Source organism: Acanthochromis polyacanthus, chromosome 20 (genome assembly GCF_021347895.1).
Source record: "Acanthochromis polyacanthus isolate Apoly-LR-REF ecotype Palm Island chromosome 20, KAUST_Apoly_ChrSc, whole genome shotgun sequence".
NCBI classification, from domain to species: Eukaryota; Metazoa; Chordata; class Actinopteri; family Pomacentridae; genus Acanthochromis; species Acanthochromis polyacanthus.
The window spans coordinates 21,244,083-21,271,832 of record NC_067132.1 but is presented as its reverse complement, the minus strand read 5'-3'; the positions used below and the strand labels follow the sequence as shown (position 1 = coordinate 21,271,832).

The 27,750-nt window shown below is 41.3% G+C and overlaps 1 protein-coding gene across 3 annotated transcripts; it reads right to left on the bottom strand.

Moving 5' to 3' along the window:
• Positions 1-552: 552 nt before the first annotated feature.
• rbm33a (RNA binding motif protein 33a) lies at positions 553-27,750 on the bottom strand. 3 transcript variants are annotated; one of them, XM_022206967.2, is made up of 19 exons: positions 27,552-27,749; positions 25,021-25,096; positions 23,978-24,026; positions 23,482-23,549; positions 23,052-23,355; positions 20,478-20,624; positions 19,795-19,963; positions 19,383-19,594; positions 17,397-17,706; positions 15,778-15,839; positions 12,837-12,966; positions 12,046-12,410; positions 11,353-11,619; positions 10,829-11,134; positions 9,689-10,453; positions 7,791-7,967; positions 6,788-6,967; positions 6,298-6,386; positions 553-6,129 (listed from the first exon to the last, which is right to left on the bottom strand). In XM_022206967.2, the coding sequence occupies exons 1-19, from the start codon at positions 27,568-27,570 to the stop codon at positions 6,081-6,083; spliced, it is 3,744 nt and encodes a 1,247-aa protein (XP_022062659.2). In that variant the 5' UTR covers positions 27,571-27,749; the 3' UTR covers positions 553-6,080. The 3 variants fall into 3 exon arrangements, with proteins under 3 accessions (XP_022062659.2, XP_051796114.1, XP_051796115.1); XM_051940154.1 differs by having other exon boundaries at positions 12,058-12,410; XM_051940155.1 differs by lacking the exon at positions 7,791-7,967 and having other exon boundaries at positions 27,552-27,750.

Below are 27,750 nucleotides of genomic sequence, written 5' to 3'. Positions count from 1 at the left end.
CAAGTTACTGAGTCCCATCTTTTCCTATAAATCGCCATCATGAACATCACATTTTACTTTATCTCCACATCACAGCTGGTATATCGGTCACCATTAAAGGCCAAAATGGAACCACCAAGACAGTTTGAACATCATATGCAGCATTACACGTGTTCATTTTAGGTCTACATACCTCATATTCTTGTCTTTGTGGATCTCAGAAGACTTTACATCAGCGGTTTCCAACCTGGGTGTCAGGAGCTGCAAAAGAAATCTGAAGGGTTGCAAGTAAAATATTACTCTTCAAATATACACCATTTCCCCTCCCATTAATACTTTTTACTTTTTTATGCTTCACATGAAACAATCTGACAGGTTTGCTGAAGAAATTGTTGAACACAATTCACGACGACTGATTCATTTAAATGTTTTATCAGCGAAGTAAAGTTTGGCTGATGTTACATTTAAATGAATCGCTTCTAACGGGACTCAGACAGAACCTTGTTTGTTTGAACCACTGGTGAAGTTCTGAACCAAAAGTGACACAAGAAAAGAAAAAGAAGCCACAAATGCTTAGATGTGCATAAAAAAAGTTTATTTTCCATTTGTTTTCGGTATAAAATTTAACACATTCTTTTTTTTTTTTTTACAAAAATATTCAACATCTTCTTAAATCTTTTGTAAAATCACAGTTTACAGCATCAGAACAAAATTGCACAGTGATTTGAGAATAATCCAACACAAGATTACTCCATAAAACACATCAGTGTGAAAGGTGCAAACATACGACCAGGTGCTTTGTGAACAGTTCGTCAAAACTCAAGAGGTTGGAGCTTCAGAAAGTATTTGGTGCACCATGATGTTTGGAGATGATGAAACCAGTGTCTTTTTGTTAAAGAAATCCAACCAAACAATGAATGTCAAGGAGCTGAGATGACCTTTTGGTGCAGTGAAAGTCATAAAGCAGCTTGCTTTAGTGTCTGCTCTGTGAACCCGGCTCTCGTCACAGAGATGGAAACCTCCATCCACTGGGCTAACAAACAATCCGGGCAGGCCAATCTGCTTAATACAGAAGTTTTAAGTTCATTCAACAACAGCAGCATCAAGGAACAGACCAGTGAGACTTTATGCACAGCAAGTTGGAGGAACGGCAATGGAGGAAAAGCAGAAATGGAAGGAAATGTGGCCAGATACTGGAATGCAGCAATGGCTATTTAGTGAAGGAAGCAAACTGAAGTAAAATCTTCTCTCCAAGGCTGGAAGCTGTGAAAGAACCTGAAGTGTTTAGTGAATGAGTTACGGCAGAGCAGGTGACAAAGCGGCATCATGGACACAGATAATGGCTGGATCCTCTCATCGGCATGCTGTTGAGAGACGTACACGTTAATCCCACAGATCATTCTCCCATGATGATGAATCCAAAACAAACAAAAAAAAAAATCAGTGACACCAAAACAACCTCAAACGGCCCAATGTGATTAAACAGGAAGCACCACAAGTGACTGGACCATACCAGCGGTTCTGCATGCTTTGTTCTCAACCCATTTGTACCTCCCAGACTTCTCAGGTCATTTGACAACACTTAATGCAGTTTCTAATCTTTTGGTGGATAGCTGAGTAAATCCAATTAAGGAACAAGGATAAATTAAGGGTAAATGTGTGCATAAATTCACCAGTGATGTATAAAACATGCAGCAAATAAATTCGTTTTGTTTTTTTTTTAATATCAGCAGGATCAACAAGGCTTAAGTCAGCAGTAAAGTCTTCAAAAACAGCAGCACATGATGTCAAATGACCCGTTTGGACTTCCAGGGCAGGCTTTAGAAGATCACTTTAGAGGTATAAACTGGAGCTACTTCTATAACTTTAATATTAAAGCTCCTGTCCGGAGTTTTAATCGCAAACTCCGAGTTTGAATCGCAACGTCTCCCAAAACACTGTTGGTCCCACCCTCCCTCTGATTTCGCGAGATACCTAGTCACGCCCCTTTATTTGTGCACGCATGCAGTACCTGAGAGGAGTGCCCGGAGTGCTGCAGCATCTTGCCTGTTTTGCTGTTTAGAGCAAATGTTTAGCAGACAATGGATATATCCGAGGTAAGTCCACTCTTCATTTAGTAGTGCGTAGCTCGCGCACCTCTGCATGGGCGTGCTTGCTGTGCGCGTAACCGTTGATTGACAGCATGACAAAGCGGAAGCTCCAACTTGATTGGCTAGCTGCCGATGGGCGCTTTTTGGAATAACATGGGGGTCTATGAGAGGAAGGCGGAGCTCATGAATAAATTTGCATATCGCGTCATACGAACATTATATTATAGTATCGAACTAGACTAACACATTTAAGCTTTGTTAAACAATGATACATAAATTGAAAACAAACGGAAACTCCGGACACGAGCTTTAAACTCTTAAGTCTCACAACTGACAGAAAATGAAGCCAACTATGAGTTTTGTGTTTTGAATCTCTACAAGCTTTCAGAACAAGCTGGCACAGATTAAAAGAACAAAACAAAACAACAAGTACCTGAAGTTGGACATTATAGTAATTTACTGAAACATGCCGAACCCTTGGTATGGTCACTTGTCTTTGCTTTTAACCAAACTGGCTGCTCAGCTGAAGAAGATTTGACCTGAAGAGAAAGAAAGAGAAAAAATATTAACATTCCAGCCAATCAGCAAAACCTCCTTCATGACGTAAAGGACCTGCAGAATAAAGCTGTAAGTTAGTATTATAAATATTCCATAATGAAGACCTATTACGCAAACTTAATAAAACCTCATTGATATCTGATAGACAAGCCAAGAATCTAAAGAACTCCTGAAACCATATGAGGTGGTGTGATTAGAAAACCATGCTGCTAATTAAATAAATAACCTACTCTTAATGATTTTCTGATGAAAATTACTTCACCATATCTAAAAATTCACAGTACATATATGTAAGAAACTCTTCAAATTAAAGGTACAATAAGATTCAATTTGAATCTGTTCTGGAATTACAAGACCAAACGTCTTATAACATTATTACTACGACTGGCATTGCCAGTACTCTCAAATCCACAGGATTCAGCACAGCACTGAAACTCAAGTGTGACCCACAACGTCAAACACAATAAATACACAATGTGAGTAAACAAAAAACTCTACAACAGCTCGACAACTCAAAAGAAAAGGAATAAAACAGAAATAAGTCAGTTTAGAAACAACAGTGCAACAACATATAAAAAAATTTGAAATCACGCAACCTCAAGTTTTACAAGGAGAAGGGATTTTAGAGGTTCAGACATTTTCAAACACGTCATTTGTCCCCAAAACCTTTGGTAATTGTAGTATGTTGGAAATCTAGTGAACTTGACTGGCAAGATTCTAATATGTGCAGCTGATTAGTGCTTATGGCTTATTTCAAGTAGTGGTTAATTGAAGGGAAATGCCACCAAATGTATGAACGGGATTCTCACATGCATCCAATAAGTTGCGGATCTCTAAATATCAGGGATGTGTGATGTCATCCAGATGCACAGCCACAAGTAGATTTTCTGCAAGTTATTAAAATAATGTCGATTTCAAAATGATACTCTCCAACTTTTTTTAATCTTATAGCACACTTTACTCAAGCTGAAGCGTATCTCCCACTGGAATTAAACAGAATTAAAGGATTATTGCGTTTCTCATTTCACGAAGCTTCACATTAGTATGACATCACGGTTAAATTTGCAGGCCAAACTTTTCCATTCCTTCCGACTATAAAGCAAATAAATTCAGTTACAAAATTCAGTGACATTCCCCTTAATCTTAATGATGTACTGTTTCTTGCCATAGTATCTTTCTAAATCTACAAAAATGATAAATAATCTATTAATACTCTAATCCCAAATGGCTTTTTAAAAGTATATAGGATATGATGCAATGTGAATACCCAGGAACTTACAGAGTATGTAAAGTACAAATGACTCAAATGTGGCACAAATAATGAAGATACTTCATCATAAAAGGCACCAGACACATGGACATCACACACAACCACACATCTTTGGGCTAAAGTATAACCGGCTTCACATACCCGCATGTTCACGGTATATTGGCCATGTTTTTATTTTCTTGTTTTCCCTTAAAGTTTTTTTTTTGTCAAATGTCTTATAAACAGAAATGTGGTCCAGTCATTCCTCATTTTAGCTCTAAAATAAAAACAAACCACGTGTAAAATGATTTCTGTCTGGACATGTTAGCATATCCTTACATATAAAAATGATACAACATGAGGTAACAATAACTCAAAAGAAGCTAACAAGATAAATACTGAGTGACACTTCTGGCCTACTTATGTACAGGATCACTATTCAGATAATGGTTGCCCCCACCTCGACGCCCAAAATCGCAATCTTTTGAATAACGTACACAAATTTTACTTCTGAGCTTCAGTCATTAGTGAGTGTGGATAACAATGTCTGAACTATTTGGTATATTTAGTTAACAGTTTTTACCTTTAAACCCAGAACTGACAAAAAATGTTGCATGATGGAAGAAAAAGAAAATCATTTAGCAGCAGAAGTCAAGTCTAACTGATGAGCTACATTTAGTTTAACGGTGTTTCGTGAAATCAAATCGGAAAACACACAAAAAAATAGCTTAGCATTTAGAAAATCTAAAGTTTCAGCGCCCAAACAAGGGCACATGCTCAGAGAAAATCCAAATAAAGTAATGAGAGTTTTCAGTATATTTAGGACTTAGCATTTTAACAAGGAGAATTCTGTTCATGGAGGTATGTATTGTGGTGAATTTCTTTACCATTCTCTAAGCCAAATTGTGAATGTGACAGAAAACAGGTCAAAGTGGTATTCCAGGTACAATACGTAGCTCAGCGATAAGGCACCAAATTACCAGCTGATAGTCATATGAATTCAGGCCAGTTACTTGTAATTCCAGACAAAATTAAGGAATGAGTCCTCGCACAACTTTACAGAAATGTGTTCCTATCCTACAAAGAAATGTAACCGATTCTCTCAGATCTCCCAAACATGACAAGTTCTCAACAATATACATTTAGACCGTACATATAAAAAAAATGTCCACATACGCACTCCCTCAAAACACACACAGCACAGCCAAGACACTTAAATCTTACTGCTGCATAATCAGCCGTACAACTACAAAATATCCAAAATATGTTAGCAGTTAAAGGACCTTAAAGACCCAAACAGCGATGTCAAATGAGCAAAAAACAAGCTAAATGAGAGGGAACATCTGAACCATCTATCCGGGAGCGAGCACTGAAACTGAATCTACTCGATAGTTATTAACATTTACACTTTCACAAAACCCCTTCCAGTTTAGGAAACCAATGTTACAGCCTACACTGATTCGGTTTCACTCACCGTTTCTGTGTCAAATGTTAAATCATAGTAATGCCACCCCTGTGCCTGTACGCAAGATCCCCACTAGGTAGTGCCATCGACCAAAAAACTGACTGGAGATGGTACCTGAGAGCAGGCTTGGGTTGGAGAGAATGAAACACCAACAGTGATTAAATACTGCCATCTACAGGCGGGGAGAAACACTGCGAAGGAAAATCCCACATGGACAGGCAGACCACATTCTGCCACAACAATTAGCTGCATGACAACCAAACTACAAATGATGTAGAAAAAAACAAATAAAAAAAAAAACCTACAAAGAGGTGATATTTTAATTATTACGTTCAAGTGTGCTGTTCTATTTCTCATCGTGAATCTCGCTGAAGAGGGGAGCAACCATTATCCCATGATAAATTCTACTTTAGTGTTGGTGTAAGATGCAAAAAAAACATTCACCACAAACTACATCAGAGTAGGATATTTACTGTCCAGTGTCTCTCCAGTGCCATTTTTTTTACAACTACAGACATCCGGTAGGCAGAGTCAAACACAGGCATGCTCGCAGTTAATGTCTTTGTGTTCACTGCTCCGAGACGAATGATGAGTGACGCTTCTGTGCAACGACGGTGAATATCAGCGACCCCAAAGAGATGACGAAAGATTCTTAGACCACGGTAGAGTTGTGCACGAGGCTCCAGCGTCGGGAGATAGTGACTTCACATAAGAGGCCTTCCTGGCTCTATTGTGCTCCTCATCCATCAATCAGCGACACATCAATGTGGGACAAATCAATCATATGCCTGTATGGTAATTGTAAGAATTTTTTAACCCTCTGTAGACAGAGATACTAATGCTTACAATAAGGTAGAGCGGCTGTAATCTAAGAGTGACACAATGACATACCATCATGCCTGCGTATTTACCTGTCATGTCTACAAAGATTAGAAGGTAGAAGCTATTTTAATTACCTGTGGAAGCTCATTTGGAAGCTCGCTGCATGCTGAGGACTGGAAAACGTAGCCACGGCTTTCCTCTGCTGGGGAATCATTTTGAACATCTGCAGGAAACAGAAATGGAAAGGGCAAACTGAAAACAACTAGATACTCCTCTCATCCGCAAGAGGGAGTGGGGGTGGTGAGGAGAAATGGAATAGTTAATTCACTTTTACAACCTAACCTACCTAATCGCTACAACAGAGGGCGCTATGGGATCACACATATGAACCCATTACTTTCACTCTTGTGGGCGCAAGTAAATATCTATTTTTAAAGTTTCCAGGGGCATTTATTTTAAACATAAAGCTGACGCAGAAATACACATATCAGCGTTACCTAGATCCAAGACGTTTGTTCTTCTCTATGCAAAAAAGATTCTTTAAAAGGACACACAGTCAAAAAGAAGCACAAAAATACAATTTTAAAACTGGCAGTGTCAAGCTGTGATGCATTTTTCACCTACCTCTATGGGGCCGATGGACCTGAGAAGGTTCTTCAGCTGAATGTCGGTTGTAGATGAGGAAAGGCCCTCTATGGAGACGGTGCAGCGTTCCCTCTCTGCAGCTCTTTGGTTCTGTCTGGTGGACATGGCACGACCCCGACCCATCTGACCCGCCCCTCTACCTCGGCCCGACACGACAACCTGCACCAACACAAGTATGAGGGAAAAACCGCCACATGAGGGAAAAATACTGGGACAATGAAAAGACAAACGGATAAAATACAGCCTGAGCCTTTCCCTGCTTAAATAGACACACATTCAGTCATGTGGAGAGACTTCTCAGCACAAAGGTAAATTTAAATTTGAAACGCCATGTGTTTTCCTCTCGCACCTCTCAGACTCGTCAGGCTTTTACATGATTGACTCATCATACTTCTACATAGAACATTCACGTCAGAACGTGATGCATGTGGCATGGCATATCTTCATATGAGCGTTTGACTGAGAGCTATGTTTCTTGAGTTGCAGAGGAAGAAGAGGAGGAGGAGGGAGAGAACCCAAAAAGAAGGGAGAGGAGGTGGAATATCTGTGTGTGTGTGTGTGTGTGTGTGTGTGTTGGGGCGGGGGAGCATAAAGGGAGAGGAGCCATGCAAGCGTTATGGTGGCTGCCTTACCCTGTCAGCGTCAGTGAGTATGGTAACTGTGACAGGAGCCTGGTGGTGACAGGCGTGCAGAGAGGCCAGGGGACCTTGTGTAGCCCCCTGTGTTACAGTGTTTTCAGCTTGTCAATACTCCCGCACCTGGCATACTGTCCTGTCTTATTACAACTACTGCTCGATTGGTATGTCTACTGAATGCCAGGGTAGTGCCACCGCAACAGGGCAACTTTACAGGAGACATTTTGGCTTCCTTTCTTGAGCAACTGCCATTACACATGCAGTTCGCACTGTTAATAAATACATTTTAGGTGAAGTGGCTGCTCGTGTCCACAGCACAGAAGACCAAGAGCTCATTTATGACATACCCTATTTTGCTGTGGGTTGCCCATGCCCCCTCGGCTAGCCGGCGGTGTGCCGCCTGGTCCCTGTTGCTGCTGTCCTGTCATAGTAACCTTCCTTTGGATGCCCTGGTTAAGCGGAGACGCTGGCCAGGTGCCTTGTTGCTGCACTGGGCCGCTGGTGGCCTCAGGCCCCTTTCCACTCTGGATGTGGATGGAGGACAACACTAATTTAGTATTTCAAACAAAAAAAAAAATCCAACCCTTTATCTCCATTTGCAGGCATCATAAATTCACACTCGCATTTAGGCAAAGTTTTTTTATGGACGACTGGGAGAAATGCAAGGCCATATCTACGAAGCAAACTGAAAATCTGCCAGTATTGGAGCTGGATTCCTATCAGACCGGCTGTGGAGAATAAAGATCAACCCAACAAGGTGATGGTCTCATTATCAAATAAAGTCACAGCTCAACTCTGTTGACATGCAGGGAGGAATTGAAGGTCGTCTCTTCCCCGACTCTGCAGAAAGATGTGACAGATCAATACAAGGGAAGAAAGGAGGCGATATCTCTGACCTGTCCCCAGCTGAGAGTAAATGGATTAATCCCTCCTATAGAAATCACAGCTCCTGATTGCACCCATCAAATGCTAAGCTGCATTACACTGGAACGACAGCAGCTCGATGTGTACCCCATCCCCCTTGCAAACCCCCCTTCTCCCCAGCTTTTGTGTCTTGCGCTGCTTTGTATTATCCCTGATGAAAATATAATTTGCCTCTTATCTGTGTGCCTAAGCCATACAAATCCAAATCCTCAAAAGTGGCAACTTTCTTACACAGGTATTATGTTAACCCCCCCTCCTCCCCCTTCAACCAAGAAAGATTAATTACAAGGGTCTTGGATTGGCATCTTTTGTTGCCTCGCACCTGAGAGATGGGATGATGGAAAAAAGCAACTGAGGGATGACAGAGAGGACGAGAGAGAGCGAGAAAAATAAGAGGAGAGGAGATAACATTGTCAAGCTCCCGTTGATGACAGCAGAACAATGTGGAAGAGAGAGCATCTAGAGAATCGTCCCTTCCACTGCAGCTATAGGCCTTAGCGGTTTCTTTCTGTTTCCATCTCTCTCTTTCTCCACTTCACAACCCACTCCCCCTTTTTCCTCAAGATGCCGTACATCAGATAGCTCTGCGCAGGTTTCCATTAACGCAGTGACACCCAGTTATCTTCATCTGCAGCCAGCCTGTGATTTTGGCTCGGTGGCTTGATCCTCTGGGATGAAGTCGGAAAGCAGCTTATTTCAAATACTATCACATCCCACCAACATGTCTCATCAGTGACAAGTATGAATGTTTAACATGCATGCCTTTGTGGTTTTTCAATAAAGATTAATGTGCAATTAAGGCCACAGCAGTAACTTAGCAAGCAAATATAAAATAACCAGCAGCGGTAATTCTGGACTTTACTGGCGTTACCGTCGGCCCTATTTTACCCCCTCTAAGGCCTCTATCTTTTAAAGAATACTCCTCTGTCCTGAAAAGAGGATATCAACCTTTAAGAGCTTTGATGAGGTGTCCCCAACTCTACAGATAAATGTCATACTTCTCTCTTTAATGCCTCCAGCCCTTCTACGTTTTAAAGGTAAAATGTACGTAAAGCCATTGTGTCTTAAATACCAGTTCCCAAAGCTTAAGAGAGGAAACTCTTAACAGATCAATTTTGCCAAAATGACACAGACATCACTGTGTCATTCCCATAGGTTAGATATCATCTAGATTACAAAAAGACAGTGGGGGCAATCAGTGGCATTTCCTTTCAAAACTATGTAGTTTCCCTTGTGAGTAAAATCTGCGGAAGAGGATCAAATAAATGTCAAACCAGAACACAAAAGCAGGTGTCAGATAAAAATGAAATCGTATGCTCACCGCTCCTGAAAGTTTGACGACTCTGACTTTTTGCGGCACCTGCTGGTCTTCGAAACCAGAATTCTTGGCTCGCTGCATCACAGTTCTTTTAGCCCCAAGTTTAGCTCCTTGAGGCTGAGCCTGGCCAGGGTTCACTGAAGGAGTTACAAGTACGTTCTTTTGAGGACCCTGAATAGACTGGATTGGAGCGCCAAGTCGGTTTACGTTCTGCAGATTACTGTTCCTTCGTTGCTGGTGCAGCTGCTGCTGATTTTGTTGGGGCTGGTTCCACTGTTGATCTGGACCAGGCCCGGGAGTCTGTTGCTGCTGCTGGATGCTGCCCTTTACCATCTGTAGTCGCGTCTTGACATTGGGACGCGATGCAGGGGTCTGAGGAGCGCTGCTGGCAGGGATGGAGTTGCCCTGATTAGGATTCCTCAATGGCTGATTTAATGATTGTTGTGTTCTCTGAGGAAACGGTCTCTGCTGTTGTGGCTGCAATGGTTGCTGCTGTTTTTGTTGCACCTGTGGTGGCTGCTGTGGTGCTGGTGGTTGTTGTGATACAGGGTGTGGTGTTTGCGGATTCGGTTGCGAAGGCTGAACCTGTGCAGGAGCGGGGCCTTGGCTTGGTGTGTGGGCATTAAGTCTTTCCAGCAGCTCCTTCTTTCTCATGCCAGCCTGCATCTGTCGTCGCATCTCCTTCTTCTTCAGGATCTCCTCTCTCAGACGCTTCTGTTCCTCAATCTTCATGCGATACTGCCTCGTCTCCTCGTCCTCATCAGGCTCCTGTGGCACAAAACAGAAGCTGAAAATAGGACTGAAATGGGAGCTGTGGACTACTGTGTCCTGATTGAACCATACCAATTGGCCTGACACTCAAACGTAATCACAGTCAAAATACACAAGAAAAATGCAACTGTACTGATCTGTACTTTCCTAGTGAATCAGACTGATGTCATTAGTAAGCTTATGATTTGTTTTTTAGTGTATTCTTAGCATTCAGCTAACAGTCCAATTTCAGAAGAATAAATGACAAATATAGATAATGTCAAATATTCTGTGCATTATCTAAACAAATTCAACATTTTCAGTTTCTTTGTTTTCATTCTCCTGGTGAATGGGGGGAAAAAAAACCCACAAAACTCATCTCCAAAAGCTGACCTGTGGTGCCATGCTGGACGGTGTGCTTGGGATTTCTTTGCGAACCACTGTCCTGCCTGCTCCCCCAGGCTGTGGTTCCGTCTTTGCGGCAACTTGGCCTCGTCCTCTTCCACCGTAAGACATCGGCTGAGTGTTCTGCCCAGGACGCATCCCCGGTGTTGTCCTGGCAACAGGCTTGATGTTGGCAGCGGAGGAGGCGGGGGCGGTGGCAGGGCGGGCGCTGTTCATGTTTGTGTTGCCAGGTGCCACAGGGAGCTCCCGTAGGTTGCTGTTGCGCGGCTGCATTTGCTTGGAGACAGGTGTGTTCTGTAAAAAGAAAAACGTAAGCATATCCTGTCGTTTAAAGAATCAATCAGATTCAAAAATGCTTTTAAATTCTATCCATTTTTAGCCATGCTGGGTTTTGAGTGTAATGCTAACAGAATAATGTATAGTAATTGGCCTGACACTGATAAAATAGAACCCACATATCACCGCTAACAGTTTGAACAGAAAATAGCTGAGCTAATATGTTAATCTCTCACCATTCTCTGCCTGTTGGACATGTTGCGCTGTTGGGGGTTCTGAGGGCGGGGAGTCATCTGCCTGGGGCTACCATGCGCCTGCTGTTGATGAAAAGGATTCTGGCCGTGGCGCATCATGGGGCGAGGCTCATTGAGACCGAGCTGTTGCTGATGATGATGAGGTAACTCCTGCCTATGGTGCGGAGGCTGCTGCTGGTGCATGGGCTGATGGGGTGGCATTTGGTCGTGATGTGGAAGCTGAGATACAGGAGGGCCGTGCATTAAGCCCTGAATTATCGGAAAAAGCAAGAAAATGTATGTGTTATTTTTTAAAGTCCTTCTATTTTAAAAAAAGAAAACCCCACAAACTTTCCATTGAAAGTCATTCTAAGCATTAGAACAGGCAATTTATAAATACTTAACCTCTAACTTGTGTCTACATGTGTCCACATATTAGCACCACAATAATGGTTCAATCACTAGAGGGAGCTCTTGTCTACGTCTCACGACAAAACTCAGAGGTGCCAAACAGACGTGTCTCTTTCTTCAACACTTCAGTAGCACTGAATATGATCACTAGTCAGATCAAATTACCATATTTAGCAAGCAAATCCAAGAAACCATTGGAGAAGAAGTACAGAACCAGAAAGACAACTGCTGTACAACACAAACACACACATACACACACGCCTAGTGGTTGTAAAAATCACTTACTCTTAGTCGTACCTGCATCCCAAACTGAACTTGTGGAGGAGGGAAAAGGTTCCCCTGCTGGCCAAACGGCTGACGAGGGCCCATGAAAGGCCTGGGCTGGTTAGGGGGGCCACCTTGTTGATTCATGTTCACCATCCCCTGGTGACTTTGGTGAGGAGGGAGGTTGGGTCTTGGGGGTTCTCTTGGAAACAGTCCTAGTGGACCCTGGCCTGGCTGGTTGAAGGCTGGTCCTGGTGGGCCGAAGCCCATGTGGCCTGGGCCGAGCAGCTGCTGCTGGTGGAGGTTGTTGCTGCTGTTCATCAGAGGGCTGGGGCCCTGGTGATCAAACATGTGCTGCCCTGGAAACCGTGTTGAATCTGTGCGTTCTGTGTTCACACAAGGAAGACGAAATAACAACAGCATAACAGAGATGTCAGCTTTTTTTTTTTCTTCTTGAGAGCAAATTTCAATACACCAGTAACTGCTCCTCCAGATGTACACTGATATAACATGGGAAACACAAACAGACAACTCTATCACGGTGAATTGGTAAACAACCAAGTGGGTGATTAATTCTGCAATAAAACTCTGAGTGCAAAACGCGAAATATGTATGTTTAATGCCATTTCCAGGTTCATTCATATGTATATATGGCACATATACACACATGCATTTAACATGAGTTCTACTAATAGAGCAGCACCAGAAAGCAGGCAGCATACCCTGCAGGTACAGTGCCAGAGGTGATGATGAATAGGGTTAAGTATGCTAAGAGCTTTGTAACCCCCGTCAAGGCTGGGTGAGAGACTCACCTCCCATAAAGAGGGGCTCTCTGTCCTGGGGGCCTTGAGGTGGCTGGTTCCTAAAGGGCTCCATGTGATGAGGGGGCCGCTGGGGCTGACCAAAATTACCAGGCATGTGCTGCTGGAAGTCTCCCGGTCCCTGGGAAAACACAAAACGCATGAATTATAGGGCATTCTGGGAACTCAAAAATCACAAACAAATTAAACTAATGAAAAATGGGAATTTGTGGGGTATTGCATCGGGCAGGGAGCGCTTGTAATTGAAGTGCTAGGGTCATTAAAAAGACGCTGAATCTTGAGTTGTAAACATCAATATGCATGCCAATATTAAAGAAACCCTTCAGCATGAATTTGTGAGCAAACCTGCATTAATGCTACTTGGAGCTTTGTTGATAAACCTTCTAAAAGCCTGTCTCTAACAAGGAAAGGGTATTTCAGGAGGGGATAAGTGCCCTCATCTTTGTTTCAACCACTTCGCATGTTCGACAGCTTTCTACTCATTGCATGCACGCTACTCCCAATCTATCTTCCAAGGAAAACTAGATAACAACATTTAATCCCTCCTTGGAATTCGAATCCCCCTCATAACTGTCTCCTTTATTCTTTTAAACATCCATCTCTGTTGAAAAATTAACCTGCTATTCAACACGTGGCACTTCCACAAATGGGCTGCTTGCCTCCTCCAAGCCTATTGTAAATTACTTAAGATGCTATCAAGGATTAATCCATCTTTATTCCACTGCTGTGTGGAGGTATTTAGAGAGGAGAGGTGTTAGAAAGCTAGAAGGCCAGAGTCCCAAAAACTTGCTTAACATAAAGTTAATCAAAGGGGCTTACAAAGACAGGGGATCACAATGGGGGCACAATCATACCGTTCTAAAAGGTCAGGCAGGCAGGTTTTTACAATGAGGACTCTGGTGTCCATATAATACCCCCCCAAATAACACGGCTCATCCTCTCACTTTTAATCCTTGATAAACAGTCTGTGGGCTGCTCAATATGTGACTGATGCTTCGATAGCTCGTAGCTGTGAGGGGATAACCAAGACAAATGTAATGGAGAGGGGCCAAATGTCAAAGCATTTTATAACGAATAGAAATTTGAGTTTAAAGAGACGTTTTGTTTCTGGGTTACATGATGACGTCTTACAGAGGATCAATAAAGACTGACGGCTTACGACCATATCCTTTGTTTCCAAGGCATTAAACACTATTACTAAGAGATCACGTTTATGGAGTAGTGATTGCAACCACGCATCTGTAAGAAGGTATTATTTTTAAAACGGGCAACAAGAAATTAAAAAAAAGAAGGTTTTTGCATAGTGTAGTTGGTGGTTCAGCTGAAATAATTAGTCAAATGATTAGTCAATCAACAGAAATTGAATGTGCAATAATTTGGATAAATGACACATAGTTGAAGTAAATGGTAATTTTGCCTGTTTTTTTCCCCACTTATAATAATAGACGTCGTATTTTGGACTGCTAGTCAGATAAACGAGCATGCCGAAGGTCAAGGTTGGTCCTGTGCAATTTTATAAAAGGCATGTTTCACAATATGCTGCTTATTTTCTTTTCGATCAATTACATTATTGAGAATGGGCTGCAGCCAATCAAAATAATCATTAGATGCAGCTATTCTGTGGTGAAAGTAAATGTCTGAACGGAATAAATATTCCTAATAATGAGTTTAATTGGCGTTGAGATTAATATTTCAAAACCAGACTCCACCAGCAAAAATGTAATGCAGTAATACTAGAGGCTATGACCCCCCATTTGCCTGGCCTTTTAACAATTAAATTTGATGGGATGATAATGTATGATAATCATGAGTAATCAGGTGCCCACTGATAAATGGAATGTTGCCGGCTGGTATGTCACCTGCATTTCAAATTGCGTCCTTGGCAACAGCAGCCTAAATGCGATTGACAGCTGGGAAATCCAACACTATGCTGTTCATCATCCCAGTTGTCTGCATTGCCTTCCCACCTCGCATTCTACTGTCTGATAAGGGCCAAAACAGCTCCTTGCAATTGTGCTATCAATATCTCACAATCACATACCTCAGGGAACAGGAATTGCATGATAATGACGCCGAAGGTTGGAAAAAAGTAAATAAAAACACATTTTTTGACAAAGATCGGCTCCTGTGGAAAAGCCCAGCTCATTTGGCAGCGGCGTTGTAAATCCACATGAATGCAATTGGATGCAGCTATTTTCCTATGGCTAATTTGCATAAATCCATATTAAATGCACTTTCCAGGAAGATGTCAGTCAGCATCGGCGCCACCTGATGCCTGGGCATCATTAACTGGAAGGATGGAGTAACTTAAGGCACTTTGGCTGACTTTCTCGCGAGCCATTTCCCTCAATACAGTAATTACTTTAAAGGCATTTCTGTCATCTCTTGGATGGGTTCTTTGTGAGTGAAATAAAGGACCTTTTCTAACAGGAAATCACTGACTTAAGACCTCTTTCTCTGGCGTGAAATCCAGCCTTCAGAATATGTGGTGCAAAAAAGCAAGAGGCTCACCCCGGCCCCATCAAACCACCATGTTTCACTAATTCAGATACCGTTCAAAAAAGGTCTCTGTGCCTTTGGGACACAAACTTGTGGAAAGTGAATTTTAACTGGCAGTATATCCTGGTTTCACAATTCCATTATGTGCCAAGCTGGCTCGTCTGAGCCCCAGTCCATCCATGAAGAGCTGCTAACTAAGTCCCGCCACTGCAGCCCCAACCTCCAAAAGTCTACAGCCTAAAGCCCCTATCACGCATTTCCAGTTGTGCAGCCAGACTCCTATCAGTGTTTACAGATTTGCTTTAACAGTATTTGGCCGGGGCAGACAGTCTAATTGAAGTAATGATATTGCCCTCACAAAAAGGGACGCTAACTGTGTGAAGAGGGAGAGAAAGTGAGGCGAAAGGGAGGTAGAGGAGCAGCTGCTACTCACAGGGAACCTCTGAGGACCCTCAGCAGGTCTGGGCTGGCTCTGAGCAGGAGGCATCAAGGGCACTGCAATGAGAGAGAGAGAGAGAGAGGTAGAAACAGAGTGAGGGGGGAGGAGGAGATGAAAATGAGCGGCAGTAGGCAGAGAGAGGGTGGTAATAGTAGAAAGGAAGGGAGATCATTAGACATCTCCATGCTAAAGGCTCTTAGTTAGGTGTACATGTGAAATTTTGGCACAGAGTTGCTCCCCACATTTTACACACACAGACTGCAGAGCTCAAGAAAATACTCAACATACAAGAAGAGTTTATAACATTAAACAAAATAAAAGACATTTACCATTTAGTAACATTTGGCACAATGCAATTCAGAAACCTGACTTTCACACTGAGAGGATTCTGCTTCATAATAAGGGTTAATGAAACTGTGTGTCAACATCTACAAACGGTACACATTCAATTGCAATTTATCGCTTAAATATGTATAAATAAATAACACGGACACACAAAAGAAAATGCACACACTATAACACGAACACAATCCTAACCACAGGCAATCCCAGATCTTCCAGAACACATCTTCCTCTTGGGAGCAAAACCCAAACTACACACGGTAACATGCTTTGCTAACAAAATTTCAATCTTGGCCTGGACAGACAGGCCAGACAATCCATCTCAGGAAATGAAATAGTGAAGCTGCCAGCAAAAATTGGAGGAAAACCCATTACTTGCTCATTCAACCAAACAACAAAATGACATTCTAATCCAGACACCTTTCAGGACAGAGTAGACGATAACTGCCGGCCAAAACAGCATCGTGCATCTGAAAAGGGCAGCTTTCCAATTAAGTAGCAACAATTTGGAGTAAAATGAAACTTATGGGTTTCAAGCTCAACCCCGAAATGATGAACCTCAGATTAAAAACAAATATTAAAGATTAAAATATTTATTGCATGTGTCTTCATGCAAACAGAACAAATGTGACAGTTGTGGGACTGTAACAACAACTTGGCACAGGACAAAAAGCACACTCATTTAAATTTAAAACGCACAGCTTGTAGCCAATTGTGTGAATTTCTGTCCGAAATAATAAACAGAACACAGTAATACTACACAGATTTGAGTAAAAAAAAACAACAACAACAACAAACAAACTCCAATTAACTATTTAAATAAAGAGTCGTACTGGGTAAAAACCACATATCTAATGCATCAGTCATTAGCAGCAACTATTTTAAAACATTGTTTATAAATTATGTGCTTTGGCATCGTCTTTGAAATCAAAAAGTTCCTTTAACAATATATATGACCCTTTTCTTAGTAGAAGTACAATTCTGTAGTCTCCTCCTTCTTGTGTTTAATCTTTGCACACTTCACTACGTTTTGTAAATTCAGGTTTGCCATTTGATGAGGCAACTGGAGGATATAATCTGGAGAGCCTGGTTTGATCAAACATACATCCTAAGTGGGAGAGTTGTTACCATTTACAAATGGCATTGCAAAATTTGTTTTAATACCAAGTTATAAGTAATACTGAAGTGAAAAACTGGAAAACCGGTGGAAAATAGCGGAACTTATAAACAATTTATACAAAAAGCACTTGGCTGATACTGGGTTAACCTACCTTGTACAGGGGATGATGCAGGCCCTCTGAAGTGGGGGTTAATGTGGATGTTTTTGGGCTGCGGAGGCTGCTGCTGGTGATGCTGAGGGAAGTTGGGGGGCGGGGAGCTCATCAATCGTGGCGGTGGCTCCATCTGGGGTCGCAGTGGCGGGGAGCGGTGAGCCATGTGCGGGGGGATGAGGGGCTGAAGGGGTTGCTGGGGGAGCGGGCGCCCATGCTCTTGGAAGGTAGGAGGGCCTCTTGGACGCAAAGGTTGATGTTGCTGGGACTGCAGTTGATGCTGATGAGGAGGAGGCATTCGTGAGGGTGGCTGTTAATTGGAAAGAGACGGGGAAACGGAGAGGAGGGAAACCAAAACAACCTGTCAAAACATATTCCTTTCTAGAAGATTCTGATATCATTACTTGCAGCCATGTGAAGACACACCAACAAGTCAATTCACCAGCTAGAGTGAAGATGGTATAAAATATATTTGTGTGTCTATGTGTATTCTTTGAAAATTGTACAAGTGGTATAAAACTGAATGCAACCTTGGTGGAATTGCAACATAAATTCTCAAAGTGAGCTACAGCTACGAAGAAAAACAGAAACTAACAGTCAGCTACCTGGTAGCACTGAAATATTTAAACCAAGGACGTACCAACTAATAAATGTTGGAACAATAATTAAATACTTAGGTGATGTTTCAAATGGGTCCTTGATAATTGGTCAATCTGTTTACCAAACAAACAAACATGCCAGTGACCAAATAAGTCAAGTGGTTAAGCCTGACAACTACAGTATGTTGTAAAAAGCACACGCTCATTAACAGCAGTCAGCAGGATGGTTGCGGTGTTGGCATGTCATCCATGTGCCATTAAATTTTCATTTCCAGTGTTAATGTTTTGTTATGAATTTTACAGCCTATTATCCTTAATTAATACAGTCCAAAATAATGCAGTGCTCCAGTTAAATGTCATGCAGCCTTGTGAAGAATCACTTTAATCCTTTGGGGTCCATCCAGTTGTCAACAACTGGAAAAAGACACTCCAATTCATACTCTGGTTGTCACTTAAGTCCAGGGGTTATAAGTATAAAGCAAACCCAACAGAGCTTTGAATTGAGAACTTTAATTTAATTTAAAGTCTAGTTTACATTTTCATGATGTACAGTATCATGTGGCATTATAGCACCATCAAATAGCCTAGACTGTGCTGAAATATAAGTTACTTGCTTGTATCTTCCAGTATTGAATATATACTATTCTTAAATAGCAATTTTATATTAGCACATGATTGGTGTAGGTTGATTCGCTTTAGTGAAACTTTACACAATGCAGCCTTGATAAAATGTATACATTCAATCAGTGATCACACTGACAAAGAACATAAAAAATGGAAATGTGTCATGACTAACAGGGAGTGATAAGAATAATGACTAGTCCTGGCCCAGTTACACGATTATCATCACTAGTTCTTTATATTTAGGTTACACGCTCAATGTGACTTTTTCCCTTGACCTTGAAAAGTGTAGGATGAACTGATGAACCACTTATAGGATTAAATGCTTGGAGTGATATCTAATAATAAAGGCCCACAAGAAACTAAATCCCCAGCAAAGAACAAATTCATTGTGCACAATACAATCTAAATGGGCTACTGCCAAACAATTTGCTATAATCCATATATCAACACTGATATGGGGAAGCAGAGTGTTTTGACTTTTTCTGTGTGCTAAAACATTTACTGTAGTGGTCTCAGACATTAAAGAGAGCATGAAACAAAATATGTGCCAAGTCCAAAGACACTCAACCTTGCTGTAACTGTGACAAGTACAAGAAGGTAAAAAGTTTAGCCATTTCAAATCATCTTATCCAGTGAAGCCCTTATGCTCTTTTTAGCTACTCTTCAAAAGAAGTGGTTCAGTACCAAGTGATGCAATACTCTGTGTAGCCAAACTGATTATCCCTTTAAAGTTGTTCAGGTGGATGACTGCACAATGGCTTACCTGCATGCCCATGTTTGGCATCAGGGGTGGCCTCTGGTCATTCATTCGTCCTCGGTTTCCTCTAAACTCTCCCATTCCAAACAGAGGGAAACCTCCTCTTCCTCTGCCTCCTCGCCCTCCTCCTCTGCCTCGGCCTCCATACCGGTTTTGTCTCTTCTGCCGTTCTTGTTCCTCAAACTCCATCAAATCTTGCTTGGCCTTCTCCGATAGTTCTATTGAAACAGGAAACAAACAGAGTCAGCACTTTTAAGTTAACTGTCTGGAAAAAAACTTAATTTAAAAGACAGGTTTCAATAGCAATATAAACATGTAAAAGTGTGCAGCAGAAATTCAATGTCAGAAAATACTTGAAGCTTTCCTCTGGCTGTCAATAAATCAAGAAGACATTATGCCTAACAGACAGAATTTGTACCAAGTGTCTCAGGAATGTTCCTCCTTTTGTTGCCTGCATCCGCCAGCCGCACAACAGCGCCATCCTTTCTCTCAGATTTGAAGCGTATGCGGCCAGACTCTTCATCTTCCTCATCTTCTTCCTCAGATTCCTCCTTTGCTTCATCTTCAAGCAGAGCTGTATTATCAGCCTGAGGACATTTTTTGATGTGTAAAAACAGAAGTGTAAATTTTCAATTTTCTTTACCACTTTATGTTGGACATAACTGTCTGCAAATTTGGGTCACTTGACGTACTTGTGTTTTATTCCAGCGTGGTTTTCAAAGCATCACAAGATATCTTAAAATGTATGTTTAATTTCACTGAATACAACTTTATTACAAAATGTAAAGGTGCAGCATTTTCCAAATAGTCAAATGGTTATGGTGATTATTATATAAATGTAATGTCAAAGTTCAATTTCAGCCAATGACCTGTGACTAAAAAGCTAAAGATTTGTTTTAAATCTGTTTTGCAGTTGCAATCAATTTTCAACTTCTCAGAATAAATTCTCTGCAGAAAAGAACACCATAATAAATAATAAAAATTACACAAGGGGGCTTTGATTGCATCGTGTACAGTAACTGCACCGCTTACCACTCCTGTGCTAAGTTTCAACAGTCCATTCTGAATTAAACACAATAAATCCAAAGTGTCTTAGCATACCTCCTCTGTCTCGTAGGTGTGAGGTCCCTCAGCGATGTCTTCTTCATCCTGCTGCTCTTCACCCCCCATCTCCTCAGGGTTCTCCTCTTGTTGGACTCCATCTTCATCAAGAGGCTCAACACCATAGGAGGTTTGGTATTCATCATCCTTTAAAGATGATAGCGATAAAATGTAATGACAGAGTTATTTCAGTTCTCTGGTAAGGATCAGCCATGATCAAGTGCATTGCAGCCATTGCAATGCACTTAATCTCTGTTGAAAATAAAAAAAATTCTATTTATGCTCAGCAATGTTGTCATAATGAGGGGCAAATAATAAACAGTGAAGGGCTAAAATATATACAAGATGGTTGATTCTATACTCGGCAATTTTGTCACATAAAATATGGACTTTTTATTCAAAGAGACAAAAATCACAGCGCACATGCACAATAAAATGTTATGCAGGGTTCTCGCCAGCGCATTTCAGCGCAACGGCCCGTTACGCTATCAGTTTAAAATATTGTTATGAGAGTGTGTGGCTCCATCATGAGAGAGGGAGAGAGAGCAGCGTGTGAGTGTGAGAGAGGAGGAGAGCGAGATGTCAGAGCGACCCTGAATGCAGCGCGAGCGAGAGAGACAGCAGTTCGGTAGATGAGGAGAGAAGGTGTGCAGTTGCTGGGTTGGCGGTACCATGCGGTTCAGCCACTGTTTATAGACAATAAAGGCTGCAGTGTTCTTCGATACAGCTGGGCTCCTGTGTCTTTGCTTATACGGCTGCTGATGAAGTGAAGGGGGTTAACCCCGGGCTTCCTGACCACAGTCGGGGGCCGAACAGGAAGGGTTAACACTGTGATTAGGGCCGCTGCGCTGTTATTTTGACAGATAACGCCATGTGCGTTTGTTTTTAATCGACTGGGTGCCTATCTAGGTTAATTTATGTCTCCCCACCTCAGCCATACTTTCCTGTCAATTGACCCGTTCCCGTCTATTGCGCATGCACACATGCACGTTCCCATCTATTGCGTGCGCGTGCGGGAGAACCTGCCATTACGCTGAAAAAAATTTCTAGTGAGAACCCTGTTATGGTGAGGATTTTGGGGAGGCACTAGGCAACCCCACCCCTTCCAAACCCAAATTACCATAACAGTGGGAGCAAGGCTTCATTACTATTCCTGACAGCATTTGAAATTCAATGAGATGTAAATGCTTGACATGATATACAGAAATGCAGGCACAGATAAAAACACTCCTCCCCGCTTCAGTGATGGTGAAAATATCATTGACTGACTCCTCACAAATCACTCCGTTATTGGCTGCACTGTAAGTTCATGACTCCATGCCAAAAATGCAGCAAAGATGCAGACATTCTGGGAGATGACAAATCGTTTTTTTTCATTCCATAACAAGATTTCAGTTCAACTCATGATGCAACCGCTTCATACTACACCAGAAGCACATCTTGCTTATTCCACAAAATCAAAAAACAAGATTTGCTCCAAAGCTGGTTGAGGAGTTGCTATTAATTCCAACATCTGAAGTGCAAAACTCCCTCTAACAAATAATATTTGCAAAATAAGGCCAGACTGCAGGTCACACAATGGTGTTTGGTGGTGTGCTCCATTAACCTGCCAACAGCAGCATGTATAAACGGAGAAAAGAAAAAAAAAAAAATCACTCTTAGCAAACCAGACAGACGGACAGGCTGCCCCAAGGGAACACAACAGCTTAATCCTTTAAACTGTTCCACAAAATGCTCAATGAATACCATGGTGAGCAAAATGTCAAGGTCAGGCAGGTTAGTGACCTTGTAAACACTTATTGCACATAACTCAAATACACATCTACACCTGCAGACATCTCCCAAAAATCCAAAATAGGCAGCCACTTGTGCTAAGAAGGTCAACATCTTATCTTTATTTGGAGAAAGGAGGTAGGCTAATATATCTCTGTCAGGTACCAAACACAATCACACCACAGTAAATGGACCATAACAGACATTTGCACATGGATCTGCTCTTATCTTTGATCCTCTTAGCCTGGGCTAAGAGGAAAGGGAAACGAATAAAAGGCAAACTCCCATCAATCATTAGAAAACTGTATGGAGTGTCCTCAGGAAGGTCAATAATCTTTTCACCTGCATGAGACTTTATCAGATCCAGTCTAAAGCCAGAGATAAAAGCCCCCCACATTAACCTCTGCCGATTGGCAGCACATCTCCCCAACACAAAGCAGCTTCTTACTCCCCCAAAGATACAGGGCCCAAGGTCACAATGGCACAGGGATTTGGAGGCGACAGCACAGCATTACCTCACGCCAAACAAGCTGTCAACAAAACTTTGTCAGCAAGATGGAGAAATGAACTGGCAGGAAGTGATAATGAATCTAATCCTCCCCTGCCCAAAAACGCCAACCAACATCTCCTTCTCCTGAATAGATTTTCAATCCTGACTGTCCCCTTACCGAGACAAGAAAACTGACATTATCTCTTGGATACAATAGAGTTGGACAGAAAAGAGAGTGGGAGGATGTGTGTGTGTGTGTGTGTGTGTGCACACAAGCGTTTACATGCGAGTAAGCAAATGTGAGCACTCACTTGAAATTCACTATCTATAGGCTCATTGATTTCGATGTCTAGCACTTCACCCTGGTAGCCATCATCACCCCCTGCCATCTCTCCAGGGTAATCCATTGGGTCTTCAGTCTCTGTGTTGTCTTCCTGACTGTATTCATCTGTGTATGCCTCTTGCTGATAATGCTCCTCCTCTACATCCCCTTCATCACAGCCTTCTGCACCCAGGTTCACGACGTCATCTGTGTAGTCTGCTTCCTGCGAGTTGTCCTGCTGGTCATCGGATGTGCCCAAGTCGTATGTGGCATTGAGGCTCACATACTGAGCGCTGAAGACAAACAAAAACAGTAAACATACCAGAAACATAAATGAAACATGATGAAAACACAAAAAAACATTTAAACTACAAAGCAAAACTTGAAAACGTATCAGTGATACATGACAATGAATTTACCTCATTTCTTCATCATCACTTTGAAGAAGGTCGTCGTTCAGCTCTTCATCTGATACTTCTGAGGGATTCTAAAACAAAAATATAAGAAAATAATGGTGGGATATTTTAAAATTGAGCTGTATTCTTCCTCAGATGCGTTTGTGCTGGTGTGTGTGTCTAAGGAGTGGGGGCAGGGGACCACCTCCAACCCCAAAGGATGCTCTATTCCCATGTGGTGAAGGCAATCTGGGCAGGTCAACAAAGTGCTTTTTTGTCCACTGTACTTCCTCCTGGTTCACATCAACAACTCCCCCTGTGGAGGAGCCACCTGCTACAAAGGCCACTGCTCACATATACATTCTAAATGTTCTATCAACACTCTCACCTAATGTTTTGGATGATATTTTTCCACTTGTAAGCAAAGAAGCCATACCCACACCCCAAGTGCTTTCTGGTGCCAAGCACGAAAACAAAGCAAGCAAAAAGTGAAATTCAAAGTGCTTTTACTTATTCTTACCTTTTTACCTGACAGCCAATCCTCCTCCAACAATTCATCTTCCAAATCACTTTTATGAAGAAAAAACAACCAACAGGAAGTTAGCAGAGTCAGATAATAAGGGATACTGCTATTTGCTTTATAAATGATTGCATGCTGCCTTACATAATACTGTTACTCTTCTTATTTTATTATCAGATAGAATCTTTATTAAGATAAGAAGATATACTTCACTGTTGTGGATAAAAGCATTACAGTAGAGTTCTCAGACTGTAACAGTCTGATATTTAGAGTATATTTTGCAGCAGGGATACATTAAAGTTTTCTTGCAATTATTTGCAACTTCCATAATTGATACAGTTTTCAAAGAGCATTAATCATGTCAACCTGCAATAATTAAATGCTTCCTTTCACTCTAGATCTTACTGTGATGTATGAATTGCCTTCGTCATGTTAGAAAACTCTCAGACTTTAACAATAACTACAAAGGTTTAAATAAACATGAAAAAGTTGCAGTGTTCTCCCATTCAAAACCGATTACAAATATTAACCTTAAGCCACATTTTTGAAAATTTTCCACAAAAGTAATACACAATTTTCAGATGAAGGACTTTAAGAGTGTGCCGTAAGTGAAATCAGTTCAATGCATGTCAATATTGGTGCTTGTTATACAAAGATCAGGACTTATATCACTGTTTAAGATATGATATATAGTACATCTTCAAGCCTTGTAGAGAGGCTACAGATCAAAGGCAAAAATCATGCCTTATTAAATTAAGTGATTTTGAATTTTAACTGAGCAATTAAGTGCTGCTTAATAGGAAGAAAAAATCTCTCTTCTAAGCAATATACACTGAGTTGCATTGTCAATTAGCTGAAAATGCAGATTTTCTTAGCCAATGAAAAGTTGCTTTGTGCAAGTTTTCAACGGATAAAGATGTTTTTAAGAAGGAGTTTATTACAAAAATTAGCTTGTTCTGATTTTGAAAATCTTAGCAGGCTACAAAGGAAATACAGCACAAACTATTCATGCACAGGCATGAGAGTCCAACACAATGACTTACCTCTCAAGATCATCTTGACCTCTCCTTCTGCGTGACCGCTCAGCACCGGGTTTGTCATATTCATCAAAGTCATAATCTGCAACAGAAAGGTAGTTTTTGTAAGCAGACTGACTCTTGTCAAAGCAATCAGTTATACTAACAATATTGCTCCTTTTCACAAATGGCATACATAGCAACAATACAGCACACAGTAAAAACTCTTGAAATGCATAATTGTGGCTGCCGTGTAAATATTTAAAAGCTACCCAAAGATTAAATTAAAGCGTCCTGAGTAACAGCTGTATTTTTTCATGTTTATAATGCTGACCTATTATGAGATCATTTTTGATTTGTAGCTGTTCCACCTTCCTCTCAACAAGAAATTGCATTTTCAGCATGTGCCATCCGATCTTCTACTGTCTGATCATCAACAACAAATCTTTTGCATCACATACACTGTTTAAACAGATTTTGCAAATCATTTGCCACACTGGCTCTATCTATGGGAGTGCAGCCACTGTGAAATCAGGCAAAGGGCAACCTTTGATTCCCTCAGGGTCACAAATCACATAGGAAAACAGGTGGAATAATGAAATGACACCACACTCTACAAAAATATTTTATATAGTACAACACAACCTTAACAACAATGTCAAACTGAATTTTTGTAGGGAAAAAAGTGGTTCCAACAATGATTGCACTGCTTGTTTCACTTAAACAAAATTGGCAAAAGTGCAAAACTATCATATAATTCTTAATTCAGACTGACACAACAACAGAGGTCTATCTGTACAGGTCAACCCGCAGAGTCAACTGCTCCTCACTCTTTTCAAAAAAAAAAAAAAAAAAAATTATGAAAAACTGCAATTAACAAAACTGTCTACTCTTAAGGTTTTTTACCCTGCCTTAAACCTCTTACAGTGGGGGATACTAAAAGCTCCCATATGAAGGGAAAACCCTACTTCATGACCTTCCTTTCAGCCAAGGTTTGAAATTCCCTCACTTTTAGTGAGCTCGCACTGCAACCAGAAATGAAAATTTTATATTATTTGCCACTTAACTGTAAAACGGAGAGGATAAGAAGGGGCTGGACAAAGGAGTGAACTTGAAACTTTGGAAAACTATTTGTTGCAATTGAGAGTACTACTCAGGTTTTTATCAGCAAAGTGTTTCAAACTAAACTCTTCTGCTGACACAGAATGGTCCCATGGCTGGCAGCACTACCACAGTTAATTTTGTACAAGCCAATTGTTTAACAGAAAGCATGGACGGTACTGCCAAATAACACATATGGCAAATATTGCATTGATGTGGAATACTAAAACAAAGTTTAACATTGTGATACAGATGAATAGCTGATTAATTTAGCATTTGAACTTGACCAAGACAAAAGATAAAGCATGATGTAAATTTGGAAAGCCAGACACCTGTTTCAATGCTCATTCTTGCTAGAAGAAAGCAACCAAAGCAACAGCTATACTGACCTGCTACCAAGCTGAATATTACCGTAGCTAGATTGCAAGACTGAAGCCAATCAGAACATTCTAAACTGATTTATAGTAAGACATGTTCTAATGTTCTAGTAGCATTAGCACTGTGCACTTAAACACATTATTAGCTTTTGACTGGCTAATTTTGGACTTCTGGTTTGTTGAAGGACCCACCTTTATACACAACGCCCAACTTTATTCTGCTTATATCTGTGACTATGCATGTAGTACATGAACCTCACCAACACTAATGACTAATTTGAACTTTAACTAGTGCCAGTTATCTTCTGATAGTTTCCACATCTCAATACTAATAAAACACAACAACTTGGAGAACAAAATGGAATAAACACGCCGCGCAAACTGCGTCATAGTGCCCTAATATACACATGCAGTTTTGAGTTTATCCCAACTCTGGCGATTTGACGAGAAAATAAAACCAAGTTAAAATCCTTAACAAGCCACCATTGGCCGAATAATTGTATTTTCTGCGCGAAGGGTTACGTTAGCTAGCTTCTAACATTGCCAGTGCTAACGCTATGTGCGAGCACAAACGCCCGACGTTATGGAGCGATTATTCACTTTGAAAGGCCATTGTAACAGCTTAGAATTTAAAAAGTAACGTTACATACCAGAGAAAAACGTGTGCGTTACTCTGGATTAAAGTTAAGTAGTCAATAATTAAATATTTTCGACAGTAGTTGGTATTTAGCTTACTTGCTAATAATCTTAGCAAACCCAACTGCTAACCAATATATATATAAGCGAAAATAACGTGAGTACTCTAGCTTAGCTTACAGACAATGCGTAATCATAGCCTTTTAATATGTTGGCTGCTATGATACAGTTTGCGTAAGCACTTTGCTATTTACAACTTATCATCAACCATTAGTGCTCACTAATATTTCTCCGTGGTAAAGCTAACCATAGCTACGGTCCAACCAACGGCCTACTCGTTGTTGTCGTGTTTTCACCCGCTCCTAGCAGCAGCTAGCCGCATTAGCTTAACTTAGCTCCACTGCTAACTTAGCATTGTCGACAAAATCCGCTGATATTACTTACCTTGAGCGTTGGCCGACATGGTGCAAGGCACGTCCCGCTTTGAGTCAGACTACTAAAACTGCAGAGTGCATTTAATCGTCAGTACTTCACCATTATGATGGCACAAAACACAAGAGTAGCAAAGGAACAGCTTCGATGTGGCAACGATTTCTATCCACGACGAGAGCAGTGGTGTGTCTGCAGCGATGATGCATTGTGG

Bases quoted from the DNA above. Each gene is read 5' to 3' on its own strand.
- rbm33a (XM_022206967.2), bottom strand. The intron at 23,356-23,481 runs GTAAATTCATTG...GTTTGTCTTCAG, and splicing joins AGTGATGATGAAGAAATGAG to CGCTCAGTATGTGAGCCTCA. The intron at 6,130-6,297 runs GTAATTAAAATA...ATTACCATACAG, and splicing joins TTCCAAATGAGCTTCCACAG to GCATATGATTGATTTGTCCC.